The 12,808-nt window shown below is 42.4% G+C and overlaps 1 protein-coding gene across 27 annotated transcripts in view; it reads right to left on the bottom strand.

The window, feature by feature from the left end:
* The window catches only part of ptprk (protein tyrosine phosphatase receptor type K), a 105,741-nt gene that overhangs the window by 45,332 nt on the left and 47,601 nt on the right, over positions 1-12,808 (bottom strand). For all 27 annotated transcript variants that reach the window (XM_076755449.1, XM_076755455.1, XM_076755454.1 and 24 more), the window contains 6 exons: positions 10,350-10,510; positions 9,156-9,207; positions 8,996-9,054; positions 4,162-4,243; positions 2,573-2,688; positions 1,537-1,711 (listed from right to left, as the gene is read on the bottom strand). In XM_076755449.1, coding sequence (XP_076611564.1) covers positions 1,537-1,711; positions 2,573-2,688; positions 4,162-4,243; positions 8,996-9,054; positions 9,156-9,207; positions 10,350-10,510 — 645 coding nt within the window. The remainder of the gene's footprint in view (positions 1-1,536; positions 1,712-2,572; positions 2,689-4,161; positions 4,244-8,995; positions 9,055-9,155; positions 9,208-10,349; positions 10,511-12,808) is intronic.

The raw sequence follows: 12,808 nt of genomic DNA, 5'->3' as shown, positions 1-12,808 counted from the left end.
TTTGCTCCCCCCTCCTTTCTGTCACTCCGGTATCAGTCTTCCTGAAGCTCTTTCGCCTTTACCCCCTCTCTGCCCTCCTCCTCCTCCTCCTCCTCCTCCTCCTCCTCTATCTCACTCTCTCTCTCTCTCTCTCTGGGAGATGAATTGAATATGTAAGCTATTGGATGTGAATGAATAAAGCATCCCATCTCAAACACACATTGGTGACACCTTATTAACTACATGTCAGCTGCACATGACAGCTGGAGCACACACAGTTTCCATTCACACACACACATTCACAGCATACACATGTGCACACACACACTAATGCAACTGGTCCACACCCACGCGAGCATCCACACACACACACACACACACACACACACACACACACACACACACTCACACAAAGCTGGTATATACACATCTGCATACACACACAGACTCTCCTCATTAGTCTATATTGTGTTAGTGGCTTACATTGTATCAGTCAGACACAGTGGATGTGAATTTGATTGGAAAGACATTTGATATGCTGAAAGTTAAACACAATAGAAAGTTGTCCGTAACACGAAATATGTAACTGGGTCAAGGATATAACTTGGATCAATGATCAATGAGGGGTTTCAAACCATCTTTTTATAAGTGACCATGCATTAAACCCTCTGATTTGCAAACTTAACTGGGCAGTAAAAGCTTTAGATTTCAAAATAGTGAAGCAGTGGAAGAGTGAAACTTGGTCTTTATATACCAAGTTTTCACTTTGCAGGGTTGAGTCCGATTTTTCTTTTTTCACTCTTTGGAATGAAGCTGCTAACGTTAGCATGTCCATGTACTAACTTCACACATACAGCAGTAACCTCTTTACCTCAGAGGAGTTAGCATAGCATAGTTAGCACTATGTTAGCACTAACCAATCTGTAGAAACTAGCACTGGATGCTATAAGAGTTTACGCTAACATTAGCGGCTTTGTATTACTAAACAAGCGTAAAGCTAATACTCTTGGCTGCTCTATTATACTGTGTGTCACAAACAGTGTGATGCCAAAATGACCTAAAACTACTCTCACATTTTTCCTTAGCATACTTATAACAGCATATTCTTTATTTCCATGGATCATTAACCGGTGAGAATGCTAACTGTTTGCTTGGGACATGTAGCTTTAGCATGCTATCATGTATGTAGCCACCACGTGAATATTTACAGGGCTCTCATTTTAGAGACTAGTCAGAGACAGTGTTTTCAGCCAACTTCACGGCCATTACGTTAGCTTAATTAGCTAGCTGGCTAGCTAGTTGTCAGTTGGACTTGAGACGCCTGCAGTCATTCAGGGCCCATAGTGTCATGCATTACTATAAATACTGAGCTCCACATAGATGTAAAATGCAGGATGTGCAGTGCCAGAACAGACAGTTTGACGGGCATGGCACAGTAGCTATGGGGGGGCGGGGCTTGGTGAACAACCAGTTGGCTTCAAAAAATACAGGGCTAATCCAAATTTAGTCAAAGTTAATCAAATCAAACAACCTAGAAAATATTTTTTAAATCCTCACCTCTGACAATAAGGCCCGCAAAGTTAGACACCCCGGAGCCGCGCTCTGATTGGGTGACGCAGCGGTACAGATCTTGATCCTGATTAGTGACTTCTTTGAGATGGAAGGAGGCGGCGAATCGTCTGTGGTTGATGTTTTTGGTCAGAGCCACGGGAATATCTTCTCCGTTTCTCCTCTGAATCACAGACAAAAACACAGACAGATCAGGTGCTGCAGAGGCTGCTGGAAGGTTAACTGCCTTGCTCAAGGTCACAAGGCAGCACTGGACCACGTGCACGCACATACACGCACGCATACAGACGCACACCTCCCCCCTGCACACTGACAGCAGGTTTGAAGGTCATGACTACAATAGAGCCATAATGAAATCAGCAGCTATTAAACTCTTAATCATGTTAGCTGGTAGGATGTATGGCCTGGAGTCGCTCTGTGTGTGCGCGTGTGGATGACACTTTATTATTGGATGTTCCAGTCCTGAGGGTCCCACATTGAGTACGATGTTTCATCTCTTTGTGTTTAAAGAACCTAACCCTAACCCTATTTCTACACCGTCATACTGGGCACATGCAAATATATACTGTACATTTGCATTCATATATTTAATATAGCCAAGATTGAATGGATCACAGAGCAAAGATGAACAGTCTAATATTAAAACTGATCCACCCAAATGCTGAAAAAATATATTTTCTCATTTACCTCTAATGGTATCAAGCCATGTAGACGTTGTTTTTTGTGTTATTTGCTCAGGTTTTCTCTGCCCACTTCTTCTTCATGAGGACTGTTTTTCTTTTTTACTGAAAGCAGCTCCAATGAAAACAATTCACACTGTATTTTATGGGTTATCTAGTAGCCAATTATCCACTATGCCTGGAACAAGGTAAGGCTGTTAAATTCTGTAAATAATGTGAGCAACACAAAATATGTTCCATTCGCCTCAATTTCGTCTGTGAGGATGCAGATATCTCAAAATAACAGTATGCTAAAACATGGTTTGTATCTAAGTGTATTTGTACACGCATGTGTGTAACTGTACCTGTAGCCAGAGCTTATTGTTCGAAGTGTCTCGTCCTGTAGCGATACACTGAAAAGTGGCATTTTGTCCAGCGTTCACCTCCACGTCCCCGAGACGCAGGAAATGAGGGGATTTATCTACAGCGAACAAACAAATGAACAAATTAGGTTATGCACATTTGTATTTTAAGAAGTATTTGCTTCATTTTATTCGTCTGTTATGGAGTGACAGAGCCGGAGGGAGCTATGGATGCAAACGGGTCAGGTTATCACAAATACATATACATTTTCAGGGCATGTCCTATCCTAAAGGAATATGTTCATTATTACTGCGATTAGATTTAACTAGAGTCAGACGAAAGCAAAGCGCAGAGCTGCATTGCCACTGGGAGGTAACATCAATGTCACATCCAGTATATATAATTCACATTGCTCCTGATTCTTAACCACTGAGCTAAGATATGAAATAAGTCTTTGAAACCCTGAAGATGCAGTTCAGCTATGACATTTTTATTCTGGGGAGGTGATTGCAATCATAGATAGCAGCTCCTATGGTGAATGAAAACACGCACACACACACACACGCGCGCGAGCTTGCACACATGCATTCATGCAAACAAACACACACACAAACTTGTGTGTGTGTCCAGAAATGCAGCTGTGAGAATGAATGCTTCCACTGTGGAGACTAAGTACTAATTCCTTTTGAAATACTTGCTCCTTCCTATTAGGAGTGCTGCTCCTCCGCCTTTTAAAGACCGGGGCTCTTCTTTTTATATTTTCTCCGATTCCAGGTCAAAATTAATGTCCAGGAATTTCTTTCGGAGACATATCGCTAACTTCTGACAGCGACAGGGACAACAGGGACCAGGACCTCACAAACTGTACAAGAGGGCGGTTCGAGACACTTTATTTTTATGACTTGTAATCGATAGAATCTATTAAGAAACAAAATTGTCCTGTTGCTCCGAGACAGATGACCAAAAAGAGCTGTAATTGCTTCCTTTCCAGCATAGGGACCCTCCAGGAAACCCGTCTATGTCTGTAGATTAACAGACCCCTCCGTTAACAGTAACAGTTTGTCGTCACAACTCTTTTTTTTTTTTTTTTTTTGGCCTCTAGAAGTAAGGAAACACTCAAGCGAAGGAGAGAAGAAGACTTGAGACGTAGCGAGAATTTAAAATGGATCACAGGCCTCATCTCTTTCCTGTCTGTATGAGACAAGACAGCTACTGTTCCCTCTGTGTGTGCGTGTGTGTGTGTGTTTGTGCAACGGTGTGTGTGCATGTGGGTTAAAAAGAGAGAAAGTGCTGAGTGGTCAGAATCTTCTCTCCCTATGATTGCCCTAATACTGTCTCATTTCCCGCTTCACTCTCTCCTACTCCCTCTTTCTCGCTCTCACAATCTCTCTCTTCCTTTTTATTTCTCTCATTTTTCTCTATGACTCCTCTTCTTCCTCTCACTGCATCCCTTCTCTCCTGTGTCACCTTCCCACTTATCTGCCCATTCAACTGCAAAGGAAACCATCCCAGGTACAGTCTAATTAGTGGCCAAAGCTATCAGCGTCTATTCAGCGAACTAGGACTAATTGCTGGCATGCTAATGACTTACCGCACGGGTAGCTGAGCACCTGAATGTCGTCAATGGCGATGAAGCCGGCTTTGCTGTCCGAAACCTCTGCTTCGAATATGACCTGAGAGAAGAGAGAGAGAGATTTAGCAATTATTATCAATATTATATACACTGTTTTCATTAAACACGCAGGAGCATCTTTCACTACACATCCTGATGTCTCATTGAGATCGAGACGTTTACACAAAACAGTGTTTCCACATTAAAAAAACAATTACACGTAGCAATAAAAATGCTTTAGTATAAAACATTCAAAAGAAATGCGAGCATCAAACAATATCCCGTTTTTAATTTACCCTTTCAATTTGTTTGTTGTTTTATTTGTTCACATTTCCGCCGCCGAGTGTATTTTCCAAAAATAAGGCTGACTGAATTAAACAAAGAAGAGATCATTAAAGTAGTGTATTAGCAAATGGAACAGCTCGAGCATGCAAAAGGTAGAAAAAAGCAAAATACGACAGCGAACACATTGGCAAAGCCGTTCCTAGGAGAAAACTAAAACTTACATAATCTACAAATGCTCCGCTTGCACATCACAAACCCTCTGTGGCACTGTTACCAAACCATCAACCCTCTTTAGTATTGTTGCTAAATCAGAAACATGCCTCTGAACTGAGTTTTAGATGCAATCTGAGTGCACTGGAAGCTATGAAGTAAAACTATTGCCATTTAAATTTGCTGTCAACGTGATGGATCCAATCTAAGTTGTCACAGGATGGATAGAACGTCAGTGACAGCAGCCAGTGATGTGCATTAGACTGGATAAATACAAAGCTGCCATCCTGACTGATGCTGGATTTTTACATTCTGGCCAACAAGCCAGGAAGGATAAATGAGATACTTCCCGTTGGATCATAGTAATCTCCTTTGGTACACATAAAATGGCTGCCGCTGAAATGATAATAAGTAATGAAACCAAACGTGGTAAGGTAGGGAATGACAGAATCTATTTGTTTTTCTTCCCCGTCCCTTTCTGTCTTTTCCTCATTCTGCTTTCATTTCGTTCTTCTCTTGACATTCTGCCACATCTACATGTGTAGGGATGACCACACTGTAAACACAGGTGTGCCCTCCATGAGAAATGCACTGATGTTCCCTTTACGGTTGCTGAGAAGTTCATTGAAAGAGTGAAAATAACAAAAATAACAACATGTTTGGAGCCTGGGTGGAGACGCTGGCTCTAAGACGTTGGCCCTGACTCAAATATCTCAACAACTATTTGCCTCATTTGATTTTGCACAGACATTCGTGTTTCCCGGAGCTCTAGCGCCACCAGCAGGCCAAAACCTGACTTTGTCCAATACTAATTCCCATTAGTATTCCCAGTTGTACTTTGTCTTTAGCTTTAATTTGCTAAATGCTAGCAGGCTAATATGCTAAACTAAGGTGGCAAACATGGAACCTATACATCAGCTGCACACGTAGACCAAACATCAACTCGTTAACGTTGTAACTGCAAACATGTTTACATGCTAGCATTAGCATTTAGCTCAAAGAGCCATATTGTAGAGTCTCACCCAGTTCCGAGCATGGCTATAGACGTGTTTACTTCAATAACTTGTTGAGAAACTGGTATGAGTAAATGTGACTCAGCAGACTATGAGTTCATTTGTCTGTATTTCAACACACAGAAACCACAGAAGGAATAAGGAGTTCTTTCTTTATAACAACTGATGGAAAAAACAGGAGGAAAGCAGCGAATTGTGGAAAGGGATGATCAGATTAGGGGTCTGAGTTTAATACTGCTTTGTGGTTGTTGTTTCCTTTGCTAATCTGCTTCTCTAAATTTTAGATTTATATAGTGCATTCACCCTGTGCTTACATTTACCACCATCTCGGTTCATCGGCTGATGGTCTGAACTCCTCTCCTCATCCTCATTTATCTCTTCCTCCCACCCTCCTCCTTCACGCTAGCCCTCCGACTCCCTCCGCTCTTTATCCCTCCCATCATTACCCCTCTTTCCAGCCATTTCTCTGCCCTAACTTCTCTCTTTCTGTCCCTCGCTCGCCTTCTCTGTTTTCGAACAGTGTTTACTCAGAGAGGAGCTCTGTAATGAACAGAGGAAGAGGAGGGAGGAGAGGAGGTCGCTATCAAAAAGAGAGACGGGGGGAGAACGAGAGCGAGGGGGGTGAGCAGTTGTTGTCATTCATCACCTGTAAGAGGAAATCTGCCGTGAACTGTTTACCCATAGCTTATCATCCCCTGCTTGTCACACTCTCCCCCCTGTCTGTCTCCCTCCCCTCCCAATCTATCTTGTCTCTCTCTCCTATCATCTTTCACTCATAGCTCACTGCGGAGCACAGCAGAAAGACATCAGTTGACTTTTAATACCTTCATCTCGGTCTGTCTGAAGACCGGCTCGCCTGTCTCTCTGCCTGCCTCTCCTGTCTGCTGACCGCTGCTCGTCATTATACCCACATTCGTTTTGGGAGCCATAACATGACCTAATGGCTTCTCCTCCTTTGTGTGCACATTTGTGTGTGTGTGTGTGTGTGCAGATGTATGAATGTAAGCTTTCTGCAAAGTAAACTTTTTGTATAAAGTATTAACTTCATTATTAAAAACCAGAGCTGTTGCTGAGTCGTGTCTCGGGTCAGTTGAAACGAGTCTAATGAAAGTTTCATGATCTGTCAAAAAGGATAATGATAAGGAAAATGAATGAAGGGAATGTGAAATATTGTTATCGCTTCCTGGTTGATCAACGACTGAAAAGACAACAGATAGTGAAAATCCAGAGGGATATTGGACCATAGTTCAAGGTGAATCAATATATTTGATTACCAGTTAGCTTCTGTTAGACAACAGCTAACATTAGCATTCAATCATTGGAAACTAAGAAGCAGTTGAATGCTATCGTAAGCCGTTGTCAAACAGTAGCTAATGGGCTATCAAATACGCTGTTTTAACATTAAATATAGCCAGGCCAGATGTCCCTCGGTGAAATTATATAGCCTTTTAAGTTACTGATTAATTGGGACGCGGTAAACGATTTGTCAGATTCCCACCATACAGCTCTCAACCTGGAAAACAACAGTACGACATTAACCTTATGATAACAGCACGAGAGCTTCCCAGCCTGAGCGTGACATCAGGGCTGAATACGGTCTAATGATCACGTACTTGAGAAAGCACTTTTTCAATGATGATCGATGACCACAACGTCTCGGGTCACTGGATGCAAGTCATTGCTCATTTTGTTTACTTGTTGAATTTAATTATCAACCGTGAGACCCTTTGCATTCTGTGATTCATGGACCCGATGGTGGTCATCTCTGAGGAGATAGTGTTTCCATCATGCAGGTGTCAAGCGCTCACTCACTGACTGGCTGTCCTCAGAGTGAGGCAGGATTACTGATAGCTTAGGTTTACAAGTTCTCACATGGGCAAAACAAGTCTGAAACGCTGAAGGCTGAGGGTTGACATATAATCACTCCAGAGCAGGGCTGGTAGCGTATATCCTCTTATCAACAAATGGCATATATCACTATGATGTATGCACGTATGGACACTGAATCCAAAATGTTGAAATCGACAGGCGAGGAGCGTTTCTAGTGTCTGAATCCTCTCAGTCGTGAGAAATGCCAGCCGGGTTTAAGCGCCTGCTTCCTCTAAAGCAGGTGGCCCAAACTGTCCTCTTGAAGGGCCAAAACTGTCTCTTAATGGTAGGTCATGGGCTGAAAGCAAACCCCTGTTGTATTGACAATGGTATTGTTAAATTTTTGCCATTTTTGCTTACAAAAACTGAAACAGTTCATTGATTTTCAAAGTTGCTAACAAATTTTCTGTCCATCAATTAATTGTTGCAGCTCTAATAAAGTACAAATTAAAATCTGAGGCTGGTGTAGTGACAGTCAAGGATAAAAACTAAAATGAAAAATAAATACCTACCACCTACATAGTGCTGCGTAGGTGTGTGTGTGTGTGTGTGTGTGTGTGTGTGTGTGTGTGTGTGTGTGTGTCTGTCTGTCTCACTACATGAGTCTGCATGAGCCTCGTCTTCCCCTGGTGAGACCAGTCTCATTACAGCTCAAGCTAAAGTGCTAACACTGAAACATGTTTGAACATGACAGAATAGCTTCATAACCTGAAATCCAATAACCTGTTTCATAGCCTGAAAAACCTACATAAGCCTCAGCAAACCAGGATGATTATGTTCAATTAAAACATGTTGACACACGAGTTTCATGCTGGTGATCTCCTCCCACAGTCACTAAGGGCCATTTGGGCTCCAGATGGGCCATTTGGAGGATGCTTTCACACTTCGCCTTACAGTAATATTATGGGGTCCCCAGGCTGTGTGTGTTAACATGATCAGTGTGTGCGCACGCCTGCAACGACATTCAGAGACAAGCTATCCCGCAACATGCACACATCTGTCAGCACCAGCCAGCATACACACACACACACACACACATCATGCTGACTGAAATAACACACATGTTCAATATCAATGAATCTACTTCATCAGTCCTGCAATGATTTCTACCTCAGTGACGATTACGTTCAGTCACACAACAACAAAATACAACACTGTCAACAATATCAGTGTCCAGCATGGTGACACATGCCCATACATGCAAACACACACCCATCTCCTTTTTTTTCAGGGTCTCTCTTGCCTAATTGTCACCTCCTGAGCCTCAGTCAACATAAATAAATCAGCTGCCTGCCTCGCAGCATTTGTTCAGATTTCTTTGTATGTGTGTGTTGTTTGTGTCTTCGCACGCACGCACGGAGTGGAAATAAAGAAGTACGCACACGACAAAGGAATAGTGCATAAACACGCCCGTTGGTTGTTATTAAAGGACTTACCTGATATTCATTGGGCCAAAAGGTGGAGACGGCGAGTTCAGCTCTCAGCCAGTCTTTACCTGCAAAGCATTACAGTCAACACGTAAGTGCAAAAAATCACAGCACCGTCAGAATAAGTTGAGAAATGAGAGCTTGAGCGGCGCTCTGAGGCAGTCTTTACCAGTGTAGGATGTCACGTTCCATATGGGGTTGGCCAGTGGACCCTTGTTTACCTAGAAATAACACAAGACAGTGTAAAACATATCAGCCACAAGATAGCTGAACCTAAAAGCAGTCCTTTGTATTTCCTGATGGACCCTCTCCGTCACACTGAGAGGTGTTAAATTACACTAAATAATTTTTTTGTGCTTGTCCCTCTCAGCTGTACACCACCACCTCCAGGCTGGCAGGAGCTCTGTTTTGCAGGGAAGCTTTCTGCAGGGATGTGGGTTTGACTTTGTGTCATCAGACTGAAGGGCAGTCTTCCTACTCATAATGCTCCCCTGCTGCTCAGAACCAGGAAATGGCAGAACCAGTAAAATGGCAATCTTCTGTTAATGTGTTTTCTAACCGCTTCCACAAATTGTAAGGAAGCTTAGGATGAGAGGACAGGAGTGTTTTGGAAACAAGTGAAGTGGAGGGAACGACATGCTCGGAGCGTTGCATCATAAAATGAAGCGATCCGTGTGTTAGAGTCCATCCCCCACACCTTCCTCTTTGGTAGCTGTCCTACAACACATCATAATCTTACACCATAATCTAAACACAAAGACTTTAAAAGACAATGTTTTATTGTAAATTTACTTGTTAATGCTTAATTGAGAAACCTTACACAACCCCTTGGTTAAGACATGGCCCTCGGCTGCCTCTGTCGCATGCTAGCTGCATTGGTTTCACAAATAACAGACCACATTTCCCATAAATCTTGTTTTGTTTTAACTGAAGAGGCTCTGGTCATGATCAGCCATTGTGACAAAGAGAAAGCTTTAGCTCATCTAAAGCTGCTTTTTGAAGGAAAATAATAATATAATGAAACCCAGCTTGAGTCTCGTGAAATCAAACTTTGCCTCACACAGTCCAAACTGCCATGTGGAGGCATTCAGACATTGTCTGTGTACCAAAATGTTCCATTTTACATTCAGAGAAAACAATTAGCCTACATTGTATTTGATGGGGGCAGGAAGGGGCCTGAATAACGGGTAGGGGGCACCACAGGTGTACAGTAACAATGCTAATGCCTCAAAGCTAACAAGATAAGGACAGCTTGTTTACTAGGAAGGTAATACCATCTAAATGGAACCAGTACAATCAGTTTCAGGCAAATAAATGGCTGTATCTTTATTATGCTCTGTTTTATTGTGTATGCTCTCATTACCTTCACCAGGACGTTGAGGGTGCCGGGGCTGGAGCCGTCGGGGCTGGTGAGGAGATAGTTGAAGTCAATACAGTGAGTGTCATTCTCCTTCATGACCGGCAGCTGAAACCTGGCCTTCTCCCCGACGTCATACTGAGAGACGTCCACATACATGTAGGAACCTGGACGCAGAGGCAAGGAAGAGGTCACCAAAGATTAAAAAAAAGCAAATTCACATGTAATGCCAAGTGTATCAGGGTCAACGTGTTTGTGAATCATGACCTATGAATCATCTCATTTGTGTTGGCAGCTGTTGGTGCTTGTGCACCACATACCTGCTGAAGTTCACTGCTTGAACAGACTAGCAATGCTGCCCTCTGAGGGGGTAGTTAGTGTAGACACAGTGAGTATTATGACCGGACTTGCCAAAGAGTAGGCCGGATGCCCGCTGCCTGTGTTACATGCACCTACAGGAGCGAACCAGCTCTCCCTGCTACTGTGTATTTTAAACATAATCCACGCTGAAGGAGAATGAACAGCTGCAGACAGACAGCTGCAACAGGTCTGCGAATTGGAAAATTACAGATGTTTTTCCATTACCTCTTTTTTTTTTATTTTACCTGTCATAACTTCCACATAGCATTTATTCATTCTTAACTCCTCCCCTAAGATTAAGACCACTGGTGAGTAAATCGAAGGTATCCTACTGCATACTCTGCTTTTGTTGTACTATTTGGTTAATATTTGGTGTTTTTATCTTTATTGTACATTGATTTTCACACTCTTGTGATGCTTACCACTTTAAATTCCACTATACATCCTGTGATGTGCATGTGATGAATAAAAATCACTGAGTCTTGAATCTAAATCACTGTTCATCCCTTTCTGTCTCTCTGACAGTCAAACATATCCATGACTGTGTGCGTTGTGTCTGATGTGCACCAAGGCATTTTACAGTAAGCCAACCAGGAAACCGGGACATTCTCCTGTGACAACACTGTATTTGAGTCACGCAGATTATATACTAAACTCCAACCTATGAGTTTGGCTTTCCCTCTGCGAGAAAGACACTTTCAAGCAGTGAGTTTGTTGTCATGCGAACGAAACCCCCCAAAAGACGCTTTATTCTTTCCCTTTGTGTTTGCATGTTTTTACTCACTTCTGCTTCTCTCTCCTCTCTTTCCTTTTTGGCTTACAGTGCAAAAACAAGTCATCGGTCCCCTCCCCTCCCCTCCCCCCCGCCCAAGACACATAAAACAAACCCCTGTTCCAACGACTGTGTCATTTGTTTCTCCTTTGTGATTGTGGGGCTGTTTCTCAGCAAGCCAACAACAAATAGAGACAGAAAATGGAAGAGAAGAGAAGAGAAGAGAAGAGAAGAGAAGAGAAGAGAAGAGAAGACTTCTTTCTTTTATATTCCTTATTTTAAGTCCTTTGTTCCACCCTCTACTCTCTTCATTCCCTGCCCCTCTTTATACCCTGAAACTTGATCAAAATGCAAAGTGGCCAGTTTGCAGCCCAAATGGCATGCCATGTTGATACCGGTCGCTGCAGTGTGCACAGGCTCCTATCATTACCTGCGACTACCCAGCAGTGACGGATGAATAGCTGCATTTTTTTTTATAGTTATCCTCTGTGTTATATTTTACTGGTTGTGTTTGCATTATGGTCCTTCTTTCTAAGCAGATTTCAAACACAAAAAAAGTTTTGTTATTGTGATATGATGGGACTCTGGAGAGCATTTTCAGTCACCGCTGATGGTAAATGTGCATCAGGTACTTTGATATGCCTGCTGTCACTACTGAGTACTGTACCTTGTACCTATAGCAGCTGACTGCAGGAAATGAAGATCGAAATAATACCTAATCTGGGAGTGCTGACAGGACAGTCGGTCAGCCCATCCAGATGTTCCAGTAATCAGTTCAGACTTCAACCAGATGTTGTTCCAATGAAATATGATGAAATGTGATCCTTTCCTGCCTGATGTCTAATCCCACATTGGCTCATCACAAACAGAGAGAAGGTAGCCATGATAGTGTTTAATTCTATTTGTAGAACAGGACTGAATAGAACCGGAGCTGAAACAATACGTCAGTTAACTGGTTAGTGAATCTCTGACAGTCAGTTAATCAAAAATGTCACTTCTCATGCAAAAAATGCTGAACATATGTTGGTGTCAGCCTCTAAAATGCGAGGATTTTTAACTTTTCTCTGTTCTATATTGTTGCACATTGAATGCCTTTAGGTTTTGGACTGTCAGACAGACAAAAACAACAACTACGAAGCTATAACTGTGGCCTCTGGGAAACTGTGATGGGTGTTTTTCCACTCCACATGACACAGTTGAGTCATTTAAATAAGAACTGGCAGATTATTCAATAATAAAAAGAACTACACTGTTAGGTGTGACCCTAAATAGAATAGAATAGAACATAATACAGTAAAAGAGGACAGATGAGAACAGAGTAGGATAGAAAAGA

This window comes from Chaetodon auriga, chromosome 18, assembly GCF_051107435.1.
Source record: "Chaetodon auriga isolate fChaAug3 chromosome 18, fChaAug3.hap1, whole genome shotgun sequence".
Taxonomy (NCBI): Eukaryota; Metazoa; Chordata; class Actinopteri; order Chaetodontiformes; family Chaetodontidae; genus Chaetodon; species Chaetodon auriga.
Note: the sequence above shows the minus strand (reverse complement) of the source record. Positions and strands in the feature narration are given on the sequence as shown.